The sequence below is a fragment of the Tachypleus tridentatus genome, chromosome 4, assembly GCF_004210375.1.
Source record: "Tachypleus tridentatus isolate NWPU-2018 chromosome 4, ASM421037v1, whole genome shotgun sequence".
NCBI classification, from domain to species: Eukaryota; Metazoa; Arthropoda; class Merostomata; order Xiphosura; family Limulidae; genus Tachypleus; species Tachypleus tridentatus.
Genome location: NC_134828.1, coordinates 112,887,696 through 112,909,813, shown reverse-complemented (window position 1 = coordinate 112,909,813; position 22,118 = coordinate 112,887,696). Strand labels below are relative to the sequence as shown.

At 31.8% G+C, this 22,118-nt stretch overlaps 1 protein-coding gene across 1 annotated transcript in view; it reads left to right on the top strand.

The window, feature by feature from the left end:
• Positions 1-19,438, top strand: part of LOC143249895 (importin-11-like) — a 288,131-nt gene extending 268,693 nt beyond the window's left edge. The window contains exons 15-26 of the mRNA XM_076500490.1: positions 216-260; positions 625-690; positions 843-1,007; positions 1,447-1,639; positions 5,797-5,876; positions 6,727-6,807; positions 7,956-8,051; positions 8,228-8,341; positions 9,380-9,501; positions 9,806-9,898; positions 17,071-17,149; positions 19,126-19,438. Coding sequence (XP_076356605.1) covers positions 216-260; positions 625-690; positions 843-1,007; positions 1,447-1,639; positions 5,797-5,876; positions 6,727-6,807; positions 7,956-8,051; positions 8,228-8,341; positions 9,380-9,501; positions 9,806-9,898; positions 17,071-17,149; positions 19,126-19,287 — 1,296 coding nt within the window. The 3' untranslated portion in view covers positions 19,288-19,438. The remainder of the gene's footprint in view (positions 1-215; positions 261-624; positions 691-842; positions 1,008-1,446; positions 1,640-5,796; positions 5,877-6,726; positions 6,808-7,955; positions 8,052-8,227; positions 8,342-9,379; positions 9,502-9,805; positions 9,899-17,070; positions 17,150-19,125) is intronic.
• Positions 19,439-22,118: the final 2,680 nt, after the last annotated feature.

Here is a 22,118-nt window from a genome sequence, read left to right as displayed (position 1 = left end):
TTTTGTTTAGTTGCATATCATATAGTCTTAACAATGTGAAATGCAAGTATTTATGATTTCAACAGTGTTTTTCTTGAGAAATGTGTTGCATTAGTTGTTTATTTTATTTAAAAATTAAAGTCCCTATTCTAAATCATGAAATGTTAAACCATATTTAACTTCTTTCCTTTTGTGAATTTTGACAAGGACTTTGTATAAAGATGGCCTTAACTAAGGCACCTGTAGATGATTTTGAGTTCAACACAGATCAGTTTTTACCAGTAAGTAATAATATATGAAAGCAAGAATATCAGAAGTTTTATAACTTACAATTTTTCATAATATATCACATGTTAATTTGCAATTTCCTTGTTACACAATTCTGCTTTTTTTAAGAAGCAAAATTCTTTATTCATTCCGATATAAATGAGAAAGTGGGAAGTGTCCAGCTGACTTGGATTTGTATATTCTTTCATGAACTAAGTATTATATGTGTTATTTTTTTGATTTAGTGATAGTAAACAGATGAGATTAATTTCCTTACTTTTGATAAAATTGGAAATGTGTAATTATATAGTTTTGTATTTGATTTTCTTTTATTTGTTTCTAAGATTAATCTCAAGTGTTTTTATTCTTTTTTTACAGTATCTTGAATCAAGTGTTGGTTTGCTCTATACATTGCTGGAACAAGCAAGTGAATGTGATACCAAGGTAAGCTCATAGGTAACACCTGATTGTCTAGGTTAATTTTTGTTTTTATAATATGAAATGTGTGTAAAAGCATATGATATAAAAATCTGTTGAACTGTGTATAATTAAAACTATCTATATTTCTGTACATAACTGTGATCCTTGTTTTTTAGATGACGGTGCTCCATGTTTTATCATTTATCATTGAGAGAGTTGGAAGTCAGATCCGGCCACATACTGCAGCTCTAGTTCATTATTTACCTCACTTGTGGGACATGTCAAGTCATCACAACATGCTTCGCTGTGCAATTGTTTCAACTCTGGTTCACTTGGTTCAGGTGAGAAGATTCAGATCTCATATAAGTTAATATACAAAAATATGTTTCAACTCTGGTTCACTTGGTTCAGGTGCAGTATAGAGAAGATTCAGATCTCATATAAGTTAATATACAAAAAATATGTTTCAACTCTGGTTCACTTGGTTCAGGTGCAGTATAGAGAAGATTCAGATCTCATATAAGTTAATATACAAAAAATATGTTGCGTTTACTGGTCATAGTACTGTAATGTGCATGTATATTCGTATACGTTCTTTAATAGGCAGGAGTAATATAGTTTATCTTGTCTGATGAGCTTTTTTACCAGTTAAAAAATAATTATAAATGTAATTTAAACGTATTTGAGCTTTATTTGATATTTATTGTGATAAAATTTATTTTATATTCTTATTATGCTTTTAGAAGCATCTGATTTTTTCATACTATGTTTTTAAACCAGGGTCTTGGAACGTTGAGTGAAAAGCTTCAATCATTCCTTTTGCCTGTGATAGCACATAGTACTGACCTAAATCAACCCCCTCATGTCTACCTATTGGAAGATGGTCTAGACCTTTGGTGGGCAGTTATAGAAAATGCACCATCAAGTTCTCCAGACCTACTCCAAGTTGCTGGCAGTATTTTCCCTCTGCTAGGTATAATAAACTGCTTATTCTTCTGTCAGTTTTCAGAGGCTCAGTGAAGCATGGATATAAATATAAAAATTACCAAAGAATGATACATGCAGTTTAGATCTATGTTTGAAAATAATAAAAAAAAGTCTTTTGTCAGAAAATAAAATTGCTTCATAAAAAAATCTCAATTTTAATGTTGAGAAATGATGATTCAATGTTTTAATATCAAGTGACTTTATAATTGTAGTTACAATATGTTTGTTAGATTGGTCAGTTTTTGAACAAGAGTGAGAAATTGTTTTATTCAATATACATCTAACTACTTATTGTGAAAAATGTGTAATTCCATATAATCAGTATTCCTGGTAATCTTAACATCAGTCCTACAAGTAGATAACTAGACAGGCAGGTAGATAACTGATCAGTATATTCCATGCTTTGCAAAAGTATTCATTCTTACCAATAATGCAATATTATGATGAAATACAAATAATATAAACAATTCTCTTTAACATGCTTGTTTTTATTTACAACTCTTATGACCAAACTTAATGCTGTTATGTGGGAAGGAAATTGAATGTCAGCAAAAACCTGTAAAGAAAATATGTAAATCGAATTTTGTTGATTGTATAATATTCAGTTCTTTACATCAGTACATGGTGAAAGCACCTTTGACACCAGCTACTATTGTGAGTATTTTTGGATAGGTTTCTACCAGTTTTTCACAATGGGAAGGTGTAATGTTTCTCTCATTGGTTATGGCAAAATTGCTCCAATTGTGATAAGTTTGTTGGGGATTGTTGTAGGACAGCAATATTTAAGTCTCACCATAAATTTTCTATTGAATTCAAGTCAGGACTTTGACTGGGTTTTCCAGAAAATTCACTTTCTTCTTTTTAAGCCACTCCAGTGTGGTTTTGGTCTTATGCTTTGGGTTATTGCCTTGCTGAATGTTTGACCAAGTTGTAGATTCTTGGCTGATTCAAGCTGGTTTTTCTCCAGGATTTACCTAAATCCTGACAAGTTTCCAGGTCCCTACTTTTGAGAACCATCCCATAATATTATCACCATGCTTGACAGTTGGGAGAGTGCTGACTAAACGATGTGCTTTGTTGGGTTTGTGGTAGATGTTATGCTTTGAATTTAAACCAGAAAGCTCAGTTTTTTGTGTTATATGACCACAAAATCTGCCCCATGTCTGCAGTGTCATTTACCTGCTTTGTCACAAATTCCATACAATATTTGTTACGATCCCTTCCCTTTAACTCTCTCAGCACTAGCTCAATCAATCACGTAACCTCAATGTATTTCAAGTTTAACAAGAGACTATTTTTGTTTCTCCGAAGTAGCTTTAAACTTTTAACGGTATACAGTCATGTGAAAATATTAGGACACCCTATAAAAGCCTGTGTATATATGTAACAATTTTGGATAAATGGATATGTAATCTCAATTGTAACAATACTGAGAGATTAAAGTAATATAACTAAACAATTAAACCCGAAGAAAAGACTTACCCCTGAGCTACTCTGAGCTTCTAATGTGCGTGATTTTTGAAATATTTTTATTATTTATTTTATGTAATCCTAATTAGTTCCTATTTTTACATTTTAGTTACTTTCAAAATAATAACTAAACACCAAGACATGAAATAAAGTACTTACATGAGCTTTTTGCTGTTGGCAGTCGATGACACTTAACCCTACTTTTGATACAAATGGTAGTGGTGCATTAAATAATTTTTATTTTATTAAATACTGCACCAAAGAACATAGAATAACAACTTATAAAAAAGTAGACAAACGTCTTTAACAATCACAATTTTTCTGGCTTTCTAACTATGTGACAAAAGCCATTACAAATTCATTGAAGCTAATCATTGTGAATCCCCAGAGAAATCAAAGTTGTATTACAAGTGAGATTGAAGATTATTTGTTGAAAACCCAGCATAATACAATATGTCATTTGATAAATTAAAATTTGGCTGGTTATATAATTAAATGTAGAAGAGAACTATTAAGATATCCTAAAGAGAGGATGTGACAGGAGAGCCTGGCAGGAGAGGACTGATTTTTTTATTTGATAGTTTTGTAACCAAACAAAATTGAAGGATATTAATATCATGGTTTAATTGAGTAATGATGAATTTATGTTTAATTTCATAGGTGCTACATGGGTGGTGGGTAAATAAGAGAAGATACCTGAAGAAAATGTGTCATATGTCACACTTGGGGAAATTCTGGATTTTTATAAATATTACCTTGCATAATTGAAAACTTACATATTATTAAGATATGAATTATTAGCCAAGATGTTATACTTTACTAATTGGTATAACATGTAATGTACTTTAATAAAATTTTGTGTTATGTGCAGTAAAGGATATATGTGGCAATAGGGTTAATGTCTTACCACTCACTCATACAGGCCAGCTCTGTGTAGGGATTGAGATATTATTAATACAGTATACCCTCACCTATTCGTGGTTCCCCATTCCCGGCCCCGCATATTTGCAGGTTAGGCTCTTAACCCTATCGCATCGTATGCCGGTATACCAGGCTAGCGTCATAACGTCATAAAAACGAATGCTCGGTAAACCGGGTTTTTGTAGGTCATAGAGACTAAAAGCGCTTTTCGAGGGTATGTCTGTATTTAATCTCTCAAGCAGTTTTATCGATTGATGTCTTTATCGAACAATTATTACTGAATTGTACTGTACTGTATTATTATTACCTGAACTGTGCGTACTGTATTTATCTGTCTAAGTTTGCCTTTAAATTTGTTCCACTTTCTGTCAATTCTAATACATGTGTTGTACGCATAGAAAATGACTTTACGGTACAGTAATACAGTATGGGTAACTATACTATGCGGTGTTACTGTCCTCCTGTACTTACGTTTCTTTTTGATTAAAATATTGTTGCAGTACAAAATTAAAATGTGTTTACATTATCATTGCTACATTAGTGAAATACATGACTGCATGCAATATTACTACATTATTACTGTATTAATGAGTAAGAGTGTCTTTAGAAAGTGTCTGGGAAGCATTTAGTACCGTATATAATCTCATACATAGAAGTTTTAAAACTGCATCCAATATTTGCGGTTTTTCTCTATTCCTGGGGGTTACGTTCTTTACAGGGAATACTGTATATGAGTACTGACTCCCATATCATATTCCATATGGAACTTTGCAAATGTTTATGTATGTAGAAACGGCTCGTTTTGGTTGAGAAAATATTTTACGTAGAGGAGTGAACAATGTTTCGACACTCTTTTGTCATTGTCATGTTCACAGTGACATCTCAAACCAGTTTCCTGTTGCCCAGCTGTTTGTTTGGATCCTGACTAGATGTTATGAGGCACTTTCCACTTCTTAATGATGGACTGTTCTCAAAGAATAATCAGCAACTTTGAAATTGTCTTATAACCTTCTCCTAATCTGTGCTTCATTACCACTTTATCTCTGACTTGTTTGGAAAGCCCCTTGGTCTTCATGGTTGGTTTGTTGTATCATTGTGTGAGTTGTGGCTTGAACAAATGCATTTACTCTGAAATCAAATTAAACCACTTTGATTGCACACAGATAGAGACCATTACACTAATTTTGTGACTTTTTTTAAGTACTCTTTTGCACCTGAACTGATTTAGGACTGCTGTAGCAAAGGGGTTGAATACTATGCAATTGAGAATATTCTAATTACTTTGAATATCTAACTAACATATTACTTTTTAGTTTAGAGTAGACTGTGTGAATTCTAAATATAAAGTTTTATGAGTGTGAAATGGTAACAAAATGTAGAAATATTGCAGGGAATGAATACGTTTTCAAGGCACTGCAGGTGTGGTGGTAAGAACATTCCCTTTTGTGTATGTGTTCATGTATGTGTGTGTAGGTGGTAAGAACATTCCCTTTTGTGTGTGTTCATGTATGTGTGTGTATATATAGTATGGTTAATATATTTCATATGAAAGCTGGATTTTAGTTTTGCCTCACATCTTTTATTACTTTTGAGTAAAATTTATTTCCTGCTTGTCTTTTCTTTTGTTGTTGTTGACAGAATCAAATAATTCCCAGAAGTTGTCAGTCTTTTTTAACTACATTGTGTGAAAGATTAACTAAAAAAGATATTTTTGAAAATGTTTGGTATTAACTGTTATATTTTAAATCAAAGAACTTGGATCAGAGAACATGCGGACATGTTTGCACATAGTACAAGGGTACATTTTGCTAGCACCTCAAGAGTTTCTTCAAGTAAGCCTTTAGTTTGTTTTTAGTTTGCTTTAAACATTACTTTGATAAACATGAGCAGTTAACTGATATTCATTATTTTCCGAGTAATCTTAGAAAGGTTATAAAACTGTGTCTCCTTCATATTATGTTGCAGCATATATTTAAAATTGTTAAACTTTATGTAAATAACTTAAGCATCATCTAATCAGATATTAATAGGAAGATTTGAACAATTCTGTAAGGTTTCAGTTATGTTTGAAGTGTGTATTTTTTTTACAAAAACATAGAAATATAATTAATATGCACATTCAGTTTTTCCATGTTTGCTTTAAAAGTTTGTTTTTGAAATTTGAACCTTAAATCTGTGCTGTAGTGTTTCATGAAAATAATTTTAAGAAATCACATTCTTCAACCCTGGTGACAAGGGTTAGAACTACAACAAAAACTTATAAAAATGGTATTCAGTATTAGACTGTAAAGTGATACAGCTTAAGTTGGGGTAATTTTTATTTTTTATTTTAAGGTCATTATCGGGTGCAAATTTCTGAATTTTTTTTTTGAACAAACTGCTGTGAAATAAATTTATTTTAAATGTATTAGGACATGAACTGGAGTTTCTGAGACAAAAATGAAGATTAACAAGATACAGTAACATTTGATGAAAGTTGTGTTGACTGATAAATTATTTAAACTTTAGTTAATAAAGCTACTTGTGCATTTTATCAATTTAAAATAAAATCTTATTAGGGACCACTGATTATACAGTGTCTGTGTATTTTATATGAAAGTTAACTTTATCAAAGTCTTCACACTTTTTCTCTTAAGAGTTTTTATGTTTTTCCTTATTATTTGGTCTCATTGATATTTTCAGAACTATGGACAAAACTTAGTGAGTTCTTGTTGTAGTATGATAACAGATATTCGACCTGAAGGAATGGTGCTAGTCATGAGGGTAATTACCTTTTAACTTTTAATAAATTCATATTAAATGTTTGTGAACTTACTTGAAAATTTGCTTAAATCTGCTAATAAGTAGTTGGTGATTTTTTTTTTATACACATGTAATACATACTTCTGTGGTAAAAATGTGTTCTCAGTCCCGAGGGGCTATTTAAGCCAGAGAAACAAATAATTAGCATAACTGTTTTGCACTGATTCTCTCATAACATAATAGAGCTAAATCAGGAGTCTTATTGAACCTACTTAAATTCTACCATATTCTACTAATATTTTATAAGAAAGTTTTGAGATGATAAAGGAAGCAAACCTCATCAAAGAGTCCCCCAATGAGGAGAATATAAAAATCAAGAGTAGTAAATGAAACAAAGAACAAAAGGAGAAAGAAAGACAAGCAACTGAAGGGAGGAGTCCAAGGAGGTGTTTCATTACTTGGTCAAAGGTCAACATAAGTATTCATCTAAAAAACAACAAAATTATCAAAGAATTGTCATTTATTTTAATTTCGTGAAAGAAAGAAAGAAAAAACAAAAATAATAAGAAAATAAGGTACTGAAAAATTCTGAAAAGGTACAATTTTTTTAAGAAATGTGGCCAATTTTCAAACGATTACAAAATTTCAAGCATATATGCCTAAAAGAAAAATAAAACCACCTTTGCAAATATTTGTTGTTGTTTTTTAGTACTAAAAGCCCTATTTTCATTGTTCAAATTCTGCAGTTAACATTCAACAGAAATCATCAATGTATCGGAAAATGTTGCCACCCCAGGTTATGCATTGTGTAAATTCAAAAAATAAGGTACACTGCTTTTTCCATCCTGTTATTAGAAAAGGAATTAGCTTTAGAATCTGTTTTTAATGCAGCTGGATTATAAGTTAAAAAGTAGGGTTGTGATAATACAAGAGTTAGAAACTTGAAAGTTTTGCATATAAATAAAAATAAATTGTAGTTGATTATTGTGGTAAAATATATCTTTAAAAGCTCTGTTTCTCCCATGTGTACATTTTGATGTTAAAGTAATTTGAATAAATTGTTTTCAAATGTAACATCACATGTATTTTAAGAATTCCCCTTTAGAGGGATGTAAAATTTTATTTTTCTGCCTTTCTTTTCTGTGTAACTTTTGTGTTTATCTTCCCAGTGTGTTGAAGTAGTGCTGCGAGTATTCCCAGAGGAAGGTTCCGATCTCTTTCATCCACTGTTGTCCTCAGTTCTTTCTTCTCTGTTACAAAATGAGGTAAAGTACAAAAGTACTACAAATATGTTTTCTTAGTTTGGTTTTTATTATTAGTGTTAATCCTGTAACTTTGGTCACTGTTTCATTTTTACTTGCTGCTGTAAATAGTAAATTAAATTATGAATATACACTTTACAAATCCATGGATTACGTTTTTCTTTTCTTTGTGTATTCAGGATTTCCCAATGGTAGCCTCAATGTATCTATCATTGTTAGCACGAGTCATTCTTCACAATCAGAGAGTATTTGCTAAGTTGCTTCAGGATAAAGCTTCAGAGAAAGGACAGCAGGTGAGTTGTTCTCATCCTTTAGTGTTGTAATTATCATTTAAACTTCCACCCTGAGGCTTTAAATACAAGCAGCTTAGTGTATATTTGATTTTGACAGTAGCTATATTACATAAATTATGTAAATGAATATTATTGCATTGTTTTTCACACCAAAATAAGAAATATAGTACTTACTTGAGCTTTGTGCTGTTGGCAGGTGATGACACTTAACCCTATTTTTTATACTAATGGTAGTGGTGCATTAAATAATTTTTATTTTATTAAATACTGCACCAAAGAACATAGAATAACAACTTGTAAAAAGGTAGACAAATGTCTCTAACAGTTCACAGTTTTTCGGCTTTCTAACTATTCTAAAGGTTGTTAAATCTTTGCTTTTCTTTCAGAGTAAATCTTCTGTTGATTAGCAAGTTCCCATAAAAAAAACTCTGCTAATAGTTTGGACTTAGAAACATTTTAGACCTATTTACAGATTTTCTTAGGCACGTGGAATTGTTGAATAGTTTGTACAGAAAAAGTAATAATGATAATAACGATAAATAAATTCTTGGTATGGCTGAATAAACATAAATAGATAAATAATTAATTAATCAATGGTAGATTCAGAAGATGGTGCAAGATTTAAAATGGTAACTATTTTAAACATTTATATCTATCATTTGATTTCAACATTTCCTGAAGTATTAATTTATTCCTTTTATGGTAAAACAGAAATTCAAGATTAAAAGTAAATAATAATATAAAATTACCTGCTGGTGGTAAGTTATAATGATAATAATTGAGTTTCAGTAGCTTTGATGGAGACTGCAAGATAGCCCATTGTGTAGGTTTGTGCTTAACAAAATATTCTCAGTTCTTATGTCCGAGAAAGAAAACAATTTTTTTACTTATTTTACATGCTATGGCAAAACAATTTGAAATTGTGAAAGACAACCTTAAATCCATAGAGATTTACTTTTAAAATTATGACAATATTAAGAATGCAGGAAAACGGTTTTTTACTACTTTTCATTTACATCCATTGGTTTTCTTTTGTAGACTGAAGAAGTTTTGAGTAGCATGCTGGATATCTGGCTAGAAAAGATGCCTTTGGTTCACCCTGTTGAAAGAAGAAAGCTCTTAGGCTTAGCTTTGACTTCTATGATTACTTCTAACATGGTGTAAGTAATTAAATAGGAGAACTTTTTTGGCTGTGATCAGATAAATTACTGATTGAATGCATTTGGTTAAAGAAAATTTATTACTCAAATACTCTTTGTATGATAGTAATTTATAGCATAATTTTGATTGGATAAAAAATGTTTATTATGAAAAATGAAATAATAAGACCACTTTTTTTACATTAAATTTTCTATATTTTTAATGTTTATTGCTGGATTTTAATTTCTTTTAGTAATTTGTTTTTGTATTGTTAAAATTAATTTATTGTCTTTGAGTGAAGTTTATTTTATTATATTTATTTAGTGTAATTCATGATCGGTTTTGTGGTCTGCTTCTGGCAGTAAATGAAGTTCTGAATGACATTATTAGAACAGAAGACCCAGAGGCTATGATAGAGTAAGAAATTTTGTTTATAATCTTTTTGTAAAAAAATTATTTATTACACTTCATTGTCCATTGCTGGTACAACTGTAAGTCTATGAATGTACAACGCTAAAATTAGGGGTTCATCAATGTGGCTTTGCTATAAGAAAACACACACTCATATACATTTTATTATGAACATTCAGTAAAAATGTAACATCTGAAAGTTTTAATAATATTTTAAATAACAGTTGTCAATTCCATATTTCCTAAAAGAGATAAAAGCTAGAATTGTTTTCCTTAGAAGCTCCCACTTCATTCAGGCTTAAGCATAATTTGATCATTTATGTTCAGGGTCAGTCATGGCTTAGTAATTCTTACTGGGCTACAACAAATCAGAAGATCTATAACTTGAACCCTTGATATGTTTGTGAATGTGTTCCACAGTTTCAGCTGTGGACACATTATATAAGTGACAGTCAATCTTTTTATTCATGTTATTTTATTAGAAGCTTTCTTATGAGCAGTGAGTACTCAACAGTTATGTATTATAGAAGGTTGTGTCTGAATCTTGTGGTCTCTGACCTGATTGTTTAGTCAACATAATGTTTTATGGACCATTCAGGTTGAAAATACCAAATACAATTTTCCTTGATTGCATAATTATGTTGTTAGACTGTTTTATAAAGTTTCTTTTTTAAATACTTATGCTTAAATGTTAAATTTTTTATTGTACATATGGGGTATTTTGCTCTGTTTGAAATTATTTTTAATAGTTTTCAGTATATAAAGTTATTTTGTGTAGTTATTTTTCATATATTTTATATTATCTTTTGAAAAACTAGGCTTCACAACACTTTTGTTGATGAAATAAATTTTGGAGTACTGAGCTATGTCAGTTTTCTTAAGTAACTTAAAAATTAGTATATCACTTGTTTCTGGAATGATAACTTGCTGCATTGCACAGTAAGGTTATCTTTGTTGTGTGTCTGTCTACAAGATGTGCATGCCACTTGTCTAGAGGCATCTTTCACCTAGTTTCACATATTTTAATGTAAAGTGCACAGATGCATGATATATTTGTCAAATACTCCTATATTTTTTTATTTATTCTGTATTTTACAGGAATATCTTTTTTTTCCCTATATTTATTAAATTGTATAAACAAGAAATACAAATATTCAAAGAAAGGTAATATACTTAATGTAAATATTGTGCAGACATTTTTTTATTTTACAAAATTATTTCTTTTAAGACTGTATTTCTACAGCCCAGTCACTAATAGCCTTGGTTGTTGGACATGCTGTCTGGATCCATTTGGGTCAAGAAAAAACCATTGACCTCTCAATTCACTTTTTTATGTAATAGTATGGTCATTGTAGACTGAAGCATCAAAGTTACCTGATCACTACGCTTCCTTTTGAAATAAATCTTCTCAAAGCACAAGCTTTGTTTCTCTTCAGTGGCATGATTTTATTAATGTTCTGTCACAAATGTAGAGGTTTTATCTAGACAACTAATTGTTAAGAAAAGAAATGAATAAAATATGTGAAAGTTAAAGGAGTGTTGAAGAACGAAAAGGACAGTTACTGGTGAAGAAGACAAAACAGTTATCATAATCTGTAGGAAACATGAAAATATATATCATCAGTAAAGAATGAAGGAAATACAGAGTCTTCTAAATGGAAACTGTTATCAATCAGTTGTTAAAGCTGAAGAGGGTAAAATCTCCAAGTATTTCTCTTTCAGTCCTAGAAATATTGGTTCATCAGTATGTAACATTCGTTGATTTGCTTGTGACTGTTGTAGATAGTCTTTACTACATTCAATCATTGTTTAAGATTATTGTAACATAACTACCCATTATGTTAGTTTTGTATATCAAGTCCCCAAAATAACTATTTTTCAGTACCATTATCATTTTATTTTTATTATTAAATCTTTATCAAAAACAGTCTTACTTGTTTAAACATTGTTCAAGATGGTGCAGATAGAATTATCTGTATCTTTTTAAATGAAACATTTACTTTATTTCTTATGCAAGCTTTATTGCATTCAGCTGTGTTTAAGATGATTGTGGTATAACTGCCTACTATCTGAGCTTAATACATTAAGTCTAGAGAAACAGACATATTTCTCAATACTACATTCACTGTATCTCTATTGTTAGTTTTTTACCATCATGAATACATCTACCCACTGTATAAGATGGTAAACAAAAACAATAGGAGGGAAACACAAGTTCCAAGCAACATTCTCTATGCACCTGCATTCGTGATAAATTTGTTCTTTTCCTCAACACTGAATGACACAGTTGTGATTACATTTATTGTATTAGTTCACTTTCTAGACATTTTCATTGTTAAATAAACTTTTTTTGACTTTTGTTTCAAAACCTTCAATTTATTATTGATGATTTTCAACTGTGTCAGTACTGTTGTATACACACAGTCTACCTCTCACTTTCCCATTACAGGTTCCTCCCTTTTTAATTTTCTCACCCCTGTCTACCATAACTCTACTTCTTCATTTTTTTTGTCAGTGACTGTGGATTCTCATCTCTTGTTGGTCTTGTTTTCTTCTGACAGTTATTTTTCATTTTCCCATTCCTTCTCTTGTAATTTCTCTTCCCATTTTATTGTCTCCTACCTCTGACTCTGTCTGTGGTCATTTTCAACATGTCTGTGGTTGGCTATGGTTGATGTGTCACTATCAACTCATCTTTCACATACAGTTTGTTCTATTCATGATTTTCTCATCTTTCCAATCCTTGCTCCTACCTTCAACTTAATATTGGCTCATTTTGTATTCATTGATATTTTGAATGCAGTCCCGTTCCAGACTTATTAGGCATATTATTCTTATACCTCCCTTTGTTTACAGGAGGTCATTCAGTTGTTTGTTTTTCCTTTTTCTAAGATCTAAGTTCTTTCTTATGTCCACTTGATGTTTGGTACTTCTGGACAATTTCTTCGTCTTTTGCCTCGGCCGATTTCAGTCTTCTATTCACCTGCAAACTGTGACATATCTGATCATGAGGTTTTTGCTTGGTGACTGGACCACACTTTTCCTACTGCATGTGTTCCCGTACCACCTCTCAAACTAGATCTGTCTCTTTATTGATTTTTCTCTTTTCCTGATTGAGGTACATCTATGGGTGAGAGCAGAACTTCTAATACTTGGACATAAGACAAATATTCACTTGACATCAGCATGCTCAATCTTGTCTCCATTCCTGCCCCTATTGGTGAGTTACCCCATCAGGCCCATTGTCATTTCTTGCATCCACCATATGAGAGATACCCATACTGCTCATGGCATTGGAGTTTTGTTTTTGTAGCATCTTTCTTCCCAGATTTGTTTCTCCCTCCTTTTCAACTTCTGTTAACTGTCATCCCATTATATATGGGATGGATGCTTCTTGCACTCTCTTGCATCACACTTGTATACATCTCTCCCTAGACCAGACTTTCCTTCCCAAGACTTCCACTGCTCAAGAGGGTTACTTTACTTTCTTCTGTTTCTCATGAATTGGATTCTTTGAACCTGGATCAGCTCTTGTGTTCTGTTCAAGCTGTTTAATGTTCATTTTGGGGTCCTCATTAATGCTTGTCTCTACCCTGGGACCTATTCCCATTTAGGGTTCTCTCCCTTATCCATCCAATACTGGATGGTCCACTGACTCTTCCATTTCGTATTTTCATCTTTGGATGTTAGCTACGTTGCATTCCTTCTCTTTGATTCCCCACCCCTTTTTTTATTATCTTTCATCTCATCGTCACGGCTTTGGGATGAGGTTCTCCAGGTGGATAACTCTCATCTCTCCTTATTTACACTGTCTTTGTCAGAGTTTGGCTTCCACCTGTTGCCAATCATTCCACTATCTTTGAGAAGAATACAAGCAATTTCATTTTGAGAGCACTTTTTTCATTTCATAGGGTTCCACTAGGTGGCTGATGTTGCCTCTCAGGGCATAGTTGTCCAAAATTTGCATTAAGCCAAGATAACATAAAGTGCTAATACCATTCACTCTGCCTGCTGTCAGATGTGGTGTTCCACAAAACTATTTGAGTTTTCTTTGTGATGTACACATTTACTCAACTGTCCAATCCAGAGTGTACCTGTTTCACGAACTGTCATAGAGAGAGCAAGCACCAACAATGTTTTCTGGCTCATGTTTAATGGCTTTTAAAATTAGTTTTTATTTTCACCCATTGCACTGTTGTCAGTAAAAGACATTTCCAGTTGGGAATGTTTTGGAGATTTGGGTACTTCTTCAGGTCTTCCCAGTGGGAGATCACTGAGTGGAGCATGAGAGATCCTTACTACTTACCAGTTCCTAGCTGCTAGTGAATTGGACCATGGAAAATACTCACTGGTTGGGTTTAACTCAATATAATGAGAAGCAAGGTGGTAGTGATACTGTCAGTATTGTGTGGATCATCCCTTAAAACCATAACTCCTACATCTTGTGTTCTAACCTTTCAGCCAGAGCTTGTTCATTCCTTCCTTATGGGTTGGGTGGAATTCACCCAGCTCATAACTATGAGAGTATTCATGAGAGTTATTATACTGTGATTTTTGATAATGTATGCATATGTTTATTAAAGCTTGTAGGTTATTGATAAACATTACAAGTCTTTGATATACAAAATATCAGGTTTTGAATCAAGTATTAAGATTTCTTTAATTAAAGATTTTCTTGTAAAAGTTTTACTTTCAAAATGTTGATGTTGACTGTCCAATATGTAAGAGTAATTTTCATTTTAAGATTAAAAATTCTTTTATGCATCAGAAAATTTTCTAATTTCACATGTGAAATATTTATAACCTCCCAGATAATTATCAAATGTTTTAAGAAACACTTTGTTTTATCTGTTATTTTCACTACTGAATAGAAATTTCTTTTCATGTTTGGTCACTTTGACCAATCTTGTAACTATCATAAAAAATTAGGAAATAAATATAAAATATGATTTTTTCTTTCTAGCGTGAGTGCAAATTATAACTCAAAACCACAAATGTTTATTTGAAGTAGCTTAAATGTCATAATATTATACAGTTATATGTATATATTATTTTTATTATATCGAACTTTCAGCGATTGCTGGCTAACATCACAGAAGTTACAGTGATGTGGGTTGTTACCATATCCAGTAATATCAAACTGATCTTTATAAAGTGACTTGACTTGGTTACACATAAGTATTTTGTAAAGTGTTGCATTTCTATCATAATAGATTATTAGTGTTATGTAAGTGTTTAAACTTATTTTTTAAAAACTTACAACTACTATAAATAAAATAGTAAAGCAAACAATTATCTTTTCGATCTTCTTTGTACTTGGTTACTGTGTGTTGTAGGTTGCTAAGTCTTAAGAAATTTTGCACTTGAAAGCTGTGAAATAAAATAATTTTTAGGCTTTTTATCTATACAGTTTTGTAACCAAAAAGTCATAACTTACTATATTTATACCATAGAGTTTCATTATAATTTATCAAGTTTAGTAACTAACCTGTAGTTGGGTAAAAAAAAATATGAATTTTCAAACAGGCTAGAGGCTCAACTAAGTAGGACGATGGCTGGTCTGAATGAAAAAATTGACACAATTTTATTTGAAAATGGCTGAAAAAAAAAGGGACATGTTCTAAGCTTTCAATTGGTTATTCACATCTTACATAATAGTTAGTTTAAATAAGGGACTGTTTTCAAAAACTGAAAGAGTTGTGCAGGGCCACCATGTTTGATTCAGTCTGTGAACAATATCTTGGCAAACAGAAAAGATAGGAGGTTCTTATTTTATATTCCAGCTTTTGAGCGTTAGTAATTTGAGTTGCTAATTTATACAAAACTATTGACTGTATTTTGACATCATAAGCATCTAATTTTAACCAGTGCTCCATTCAAAATATCACGTGATATACAAAAATAAATGGTTAGGTGTTTTTTAATTTTTTTTAAAATTAAGAAATCAAATAATGTATAATATAACATAATATTGAATCATAATCTACACTTTGATACCAAACGTAGTGACATACAATTTCCAAAATAGTGGTTCAGTATAATTTTGAATATGAGTCGACAAACGTAACGGCATGATTTTTAACCTGTGATCTATATGGAAAGGGTTAAGTTGAAATGTGGTGAGCATATGGTGTATAACCAGCATGCTTTTCCTCTTGAACCTGAATCTGTTTAGTTTTTGGTAGAAATGAGGTGAGCACACTCGCTGTGCAAAGCCATAATACTTTAATTATGTTGCTCTCCTGCTGCCATTGATGTCTGGATGAGCACAAAGGTTATGGTCTGAACACATCCTGACTTGCCAACTGTTTGTGTCCAAATGCATGGATGGTCGTATTTTCATTCCCATGACCCCATGGAGTTTGTCTGTTCCTTCCCATAAATGGATGTGCCCTTACGGATTTCCTGCTATTAGGTGTAACGTTCCACGAGCTCATCTAGATAAATTTTTTGCATTGGCTATTCCACCATATGAACATGAAATTTTGGATTTTCTGTGTGAAGGAGATGAGTTATTGTCTCTCAATTTAATGTTTTCCTTACTTGAAAACATATTTCCAACAGATACCCGTACACACTTTTTTGTCTTGATTCATCAAAGAATGAACTTATGACAAGTTCTTAGGATATAGCTTGTCTCGTCCTTCTATTGGTGGGGGACTTTTTCTCATGATGACATTGTCATGTGCTAGTGCAATTCATGTTAAAGCATGTAAAATTAGGTGGGAGCTGTATCAAGGCTAGTGCCATGCAGTTCTCAGAGACGTGCAAGGAGGATAGCTGTTGTGTGTCATATATGACAGAAATACATTTTCAGGTAGGGAAAATGTTAACTTTAAAAAACTGACATTTAAAAGAAAAAAAATTGTTTTCTTATCTTTCCATTGTTGTTAATCTTTTCATAATATGAATTAAAACATTTGCCTATAACAAGAGTATGTCATTTATTATTGATTATTGTAACCTAGTAAATATCATTTAATCTTCTAATTACATTTTTGTAATATTTAAGTTCCTGTCTGATAGAACTATTTTCTGAGAGATCCTTAATGTTAAGGTTCAAAATTTGTCAAAATTAAATGACATTGAATAAAAATTTAATAATGAATAGCAGCTAATGATTTCTAACTTTTCTGAAATTATATTTTTAAAAAAACTTGTATCACACTCATTTTCAGTTCTCTTGTTCTAACTAATTCGGATGAATTACACCAGGATCACGATGAAGAGACAGAACATGACAAAAGAAAACGGGAAGTAAGTGTTTGATGATTATCATGTACAGTTATTTATCTTGGTCTAAATAATCTATTTAACAAGATATTATACTCTCTGTTGAATGTTACTACCATTAAAAATGAATTGAGTTGAAAGAGATGTACAATACGTTAAGTCTGAACTACATAAAAGACACTGTTTTTCATATATGTAGTATTACTTTTGAACACTGACTGCTTCACCAGTTTGTTCTATTTTAATCTCTAATCCTTACAGTTTCGGTATATTGAGATATAAAAACACACATGAACATTATCTTAGAATATAAAAACTAATAACGAAAATATTAAATGCATTATTGAAAACAAACAAGTTAATTTTTGATTTGTCAATATGCTTTATACGCTACTTTGTTTCTGTAACATTTGAGTGTTTTTAGTACCTTTAATTAGATTTATTTGTTGATTCTATCAAAACTGTAAAAGTGTATGATTTATGTTTTTTAAGCCTTTTTACATGTAACTATAGTTTATCTTTCTGTTACTTTGTACTGCACAACAGTGCATGTTTTATGTTTATCAGGTTTTGTACACGTAACTGCATTTTAAGTTTTGTTACAATGTACTGTATAACAGTGTATTATACCTCTGTGATATTGTATATTTTAATAATGTATTTGGCATGGTGCATAAAGTCCATGCTGACATAGCATAATCTATTGTTTCATAATTGGTGTTAGTATTAGAATAACAATAACTTTACTATTTTCATTTTTTTTACTGGCTGAACATGGGTTCCCAATAAGAATAGAATATAATATCCCTTTAGTTACACATTTTGTGTGCTACTTACTACTGCCAACAAGGCCTTTTCCTCAGTAGCAGAGCTCATCTGGCTGAACATGGGTTCCCAATAAGAATATAATATAATATCCCTTTAGTTACACATTTTGTGTGCTACTTACTACTGCCAACAAGGCCTTTTCCTCAGTAGCAGAGCTCATCTGGCTGAACATGGGTTCCCAATAAGAATAGAATATAATATTCCTTTAGTTACACATTTTGTGTGCTACTTACTACTGCCAACAAGGCCTTTTCCTCAGTAGCAGAGCTCATCTGGCTGAACATGGGTTCCCAATAAGAATATAATATAATATTCCTTTAGTTACACATTTTGTGTGCTACTTACTACTGCCAACAAGGCCTTTTCCTCAGTAGCAGAGCTCATCTGGCTGAACATGGGTTCCCAATAAGAATAGAATATAATATTCCTTTAGTTACACATTTTGTGTGCTACTTACTACTGCCAACAAGGCCTTTTCCTCAGTAGCAGAGCTCATCTGGCTGAACATGGGTTCCCAATAAGAATATAATATAATATCCCTTTAGTTACACATTTTGTGTGCTACTTACTACTGCCAACAAGGCCTTTTCCTCAGTAGCAAAGCTCATCTGGCTGAACATGGGTTCCCAATAAGAATATAATATAATATTCCTTTAGTTACACATTTTGTGTGCTACTTACTACTGCCAACAAGGCCTTTTCCTCAGTAGCAGAGCTCATCTGGCTGAACATGGGTTCCCAATAAGAATATAATATAATATCCCTTTAGTTACACATTTTGTGTGCTACTTACTACTGCCAACAAGGCCTTTTCCTCAGTACCAGAGCTCATCTGGATAGCTGTGGTATTACTTTTCTTTGGCTTTGTGTTATAAGAGTTTCTTTTATCTCTTCACCTGTGGTTTTTAACTAATATGTATACAATTACGAGTGTACATGTGAGAACCTTTGGTGAACATTAAATATAAAATAAACTCATGTCTCAAAATAGGAGTGCAGTATTGGTGAATTATAACTTTATATTTTTGGATGTTTTTGTTTCTCTGTACTGAGACTGTATATTTTATTTTTGTCTGATTATTTACATTTTTACTGGATGTTGATAATTCTTTGTTATGGCATAATTATATATTTCTTGATTTTCATTTTCTAATTAGATTTTTTTCCTTCAGTTGTCTATACATGACCCTGTGCACACAGTGGCCCTAAGAGAATATTTGTGTACCCAGATGAATGCCATTCAACAGTCTCTTGGGCAGAGTACATTTGAACTGTTGATGTCAACAGTGGATGCTGAAACACTGCAGCAGCTCAAAGAGTATATTCGAGCTTGAGTACTAAATAGTTGTTTAAAGCAACTAATTATTTTGTACTGTTTGTTAATGTTTTGTACAGAAATGTCTGGTGTCTCATTAGCTACTGTTTGATCTCAGGCATTGTTGTACAGTTATTACGGACCTTGATTGGTAACTGAAACTGCCCATTTGGGATTGTGGCCAATGAAAGTGAAGTTGTCACATACACCAGTATGAATGTTTATCATTCTATAAATTTTTATGAGAATAATAATAATATGTGAATTTATTTTACAAATATCTGGCTTACACTATTTATTCCATAATCTACTAGTACTAATTCCATATGAAAATCTTAGCTTCTGGTAAAGTCTTATAAATCAGTATAAGCAGTTGAAATCATATTCAGTTTTCCAAGATCTAATTGGACAATATTACTATGTTTTGTAAAGTTTCACATGATGAAACTCAGTTGTGAGATTGCCAAGGTTTTGAATGATGTTTTACAAATTGTTTATTGGATCTTGTAAATTTAATTATTTCTTTTTTAAATGCTTGTAAGTTATAATAAAGACGTGTGATGTCTAGAAAAGATATTGCAAGGCCTTGTTAAGCATTAAAAAGCTATGCATGTCTTGGAAACTCTTCAGATTTTAACAAATAATTTTTCAGTGTTTTTTACATTGATTTAAAGATGAACAAGTTATCAAGGATGAAAGCTTGTACTTTAGTTCTGTTAGATATTAATAATTTCCTTGTGTTCAGTACTCCTGATGTAAGAAATAAGATGGAAACATTTAAGTTCCTTTTAGGTTTAGCCAAAATAAAAATAATAAATTTCTTTAGACTTAGTTAATACGTATACTTAACTGAAACATAAACATAATGAATGTTATACATCTTCCAAACTATCTTTGTTAAAATAAATAATAAAACATTTATCATCAACTTACTTCTATCAGAGTGTTACATATTGGGAAAGAATAATAAAGTGGATCAAGTTACAGAGCTGTATTTTTCAAAATAAATGGAAAAAGAGTTTATGAAGGAGTGAAAATATTTCAGAAATTTAATTGAGAGCAGCATCAGGATATTTATGATTTGGTGGAATTTTTCATTTTTACTTGAAATGAACAATACTAAAAAACTGTTGAATTAAACAAAAACATATTGACATAACTCTCTTAAGATGTAAACACAATTTTCATTCTGTTGCACTACAACATTATTATTAGTTTTACATTATTACTAATGTTTTCTCAACTTGGTTATGGACTTTTTGTGATATAATTAAGTCTATTCCTGAACTTCACTAAGGAAACAAAATCAAGGTAAAATAACAGCTTGTAGTGTGAGTCTTAAGGTAAAATAACATGTCTCAAAAGTAATCAAAACTCACTCGTTAAGGTTCAAAATGAGCAACATATAAAATTAAAAGTATTTTTTATTATATCTGTACTGTTTGAGTTCACCGAGGTCTGATCTTCATTGTTGAACAGTTTAGAATCAAAATGAAAAATGTGTTACAATAATGTGATATCATCTAACAATTCCCTCATCCTAAGAGCATATCATAAACTACTGATACATATCTCAGTGGCATATCATAAACTACTGATACATATCTCAGCTGCATGCTGTAAACTACTGATACTTATCTCAGCTGCATGTTATGAACTATTGATTCTTATCACAGTGGCAAGCTGTAAACTACTGACACTTATCACAGTGGCAAGCTGTAAACTACTGATACTTATCACAATGGCAAGCTGTAAACTACTGACACTTATCACAGTGGCAAGCTGTAAACTACTGACACTTATCACAGTGGCAAGCTGTAAACTACTGACACTTATCACAGTGGCAAACTGTAAACTACTGATACTTATCTCAGCTGCATGCTGTAAACTACTGATACTTATCTCAGTGTGCATGCTGTAAACTTCTGATACTTATCTCAGCTGCATGCTGTAAACTACTGATACTTATCTCAGCTGCATGACGTAAACTACTGATACTTATCTCAGCTGCATGCTGTAAACTACTGATACTCATCTTAGTGGCATGCTGTAAACTACTGACACTTATCACAGTGGCAAGCTGTAAACTACTGATACTTATCTCACCTGCGTGCTGTAAAATACTGATACTTATCACATCTACATGCTATAAACTACTGATACTCATCTTAGTGGCATGCTGTAAACTACTGATACTTATATCAGCTGCATGCTGTAAACTACTGATACTTATCTCAGCTGCATGCTGTAAACTACTGATACTCATCTTAGTGGCAAGCTGTAAACTACTGATACTTATCACAATGGCAAGCTGTAAACTACTGATACTTATCTCAGCTGCATGACGTAAACTACTGATACTTATCTCAGCTGCATGCTGTAAACTACTGATACTCATCTTAGTGGCATGCTGTAAACTACTGACACTTATCACGGTGGCAAGCTGTAAACTACTGATACTTATCTCACCTGCGTGCTGTAAAATACTGATACTTATCACATCTACATGTTATAAACTACTGATACTCATCTTAGTGGCATGCTGTAAACTACTGACACTTATCACAGTGGCAAGCTGTAAACTACTGATACTTATCTCACCTGCGTGCTGTAAAATACTGATACTTATTACATCTACATGCTATAAACTACTGATACTCATCTTAGTGGCATGCTGTAAACTACCGATACTTATATCAGCTGCATGCTGTAAACTACTGATACTTATATCAGCTGCATGCTGTAAACTACTGATACTTATCTCAGCTGCATGCCGTAAACTACTGATACTTATCTCACCTGCATGCTATAAACTACTGATACTCATTTTAGTGGCATGCTGTAAACTAC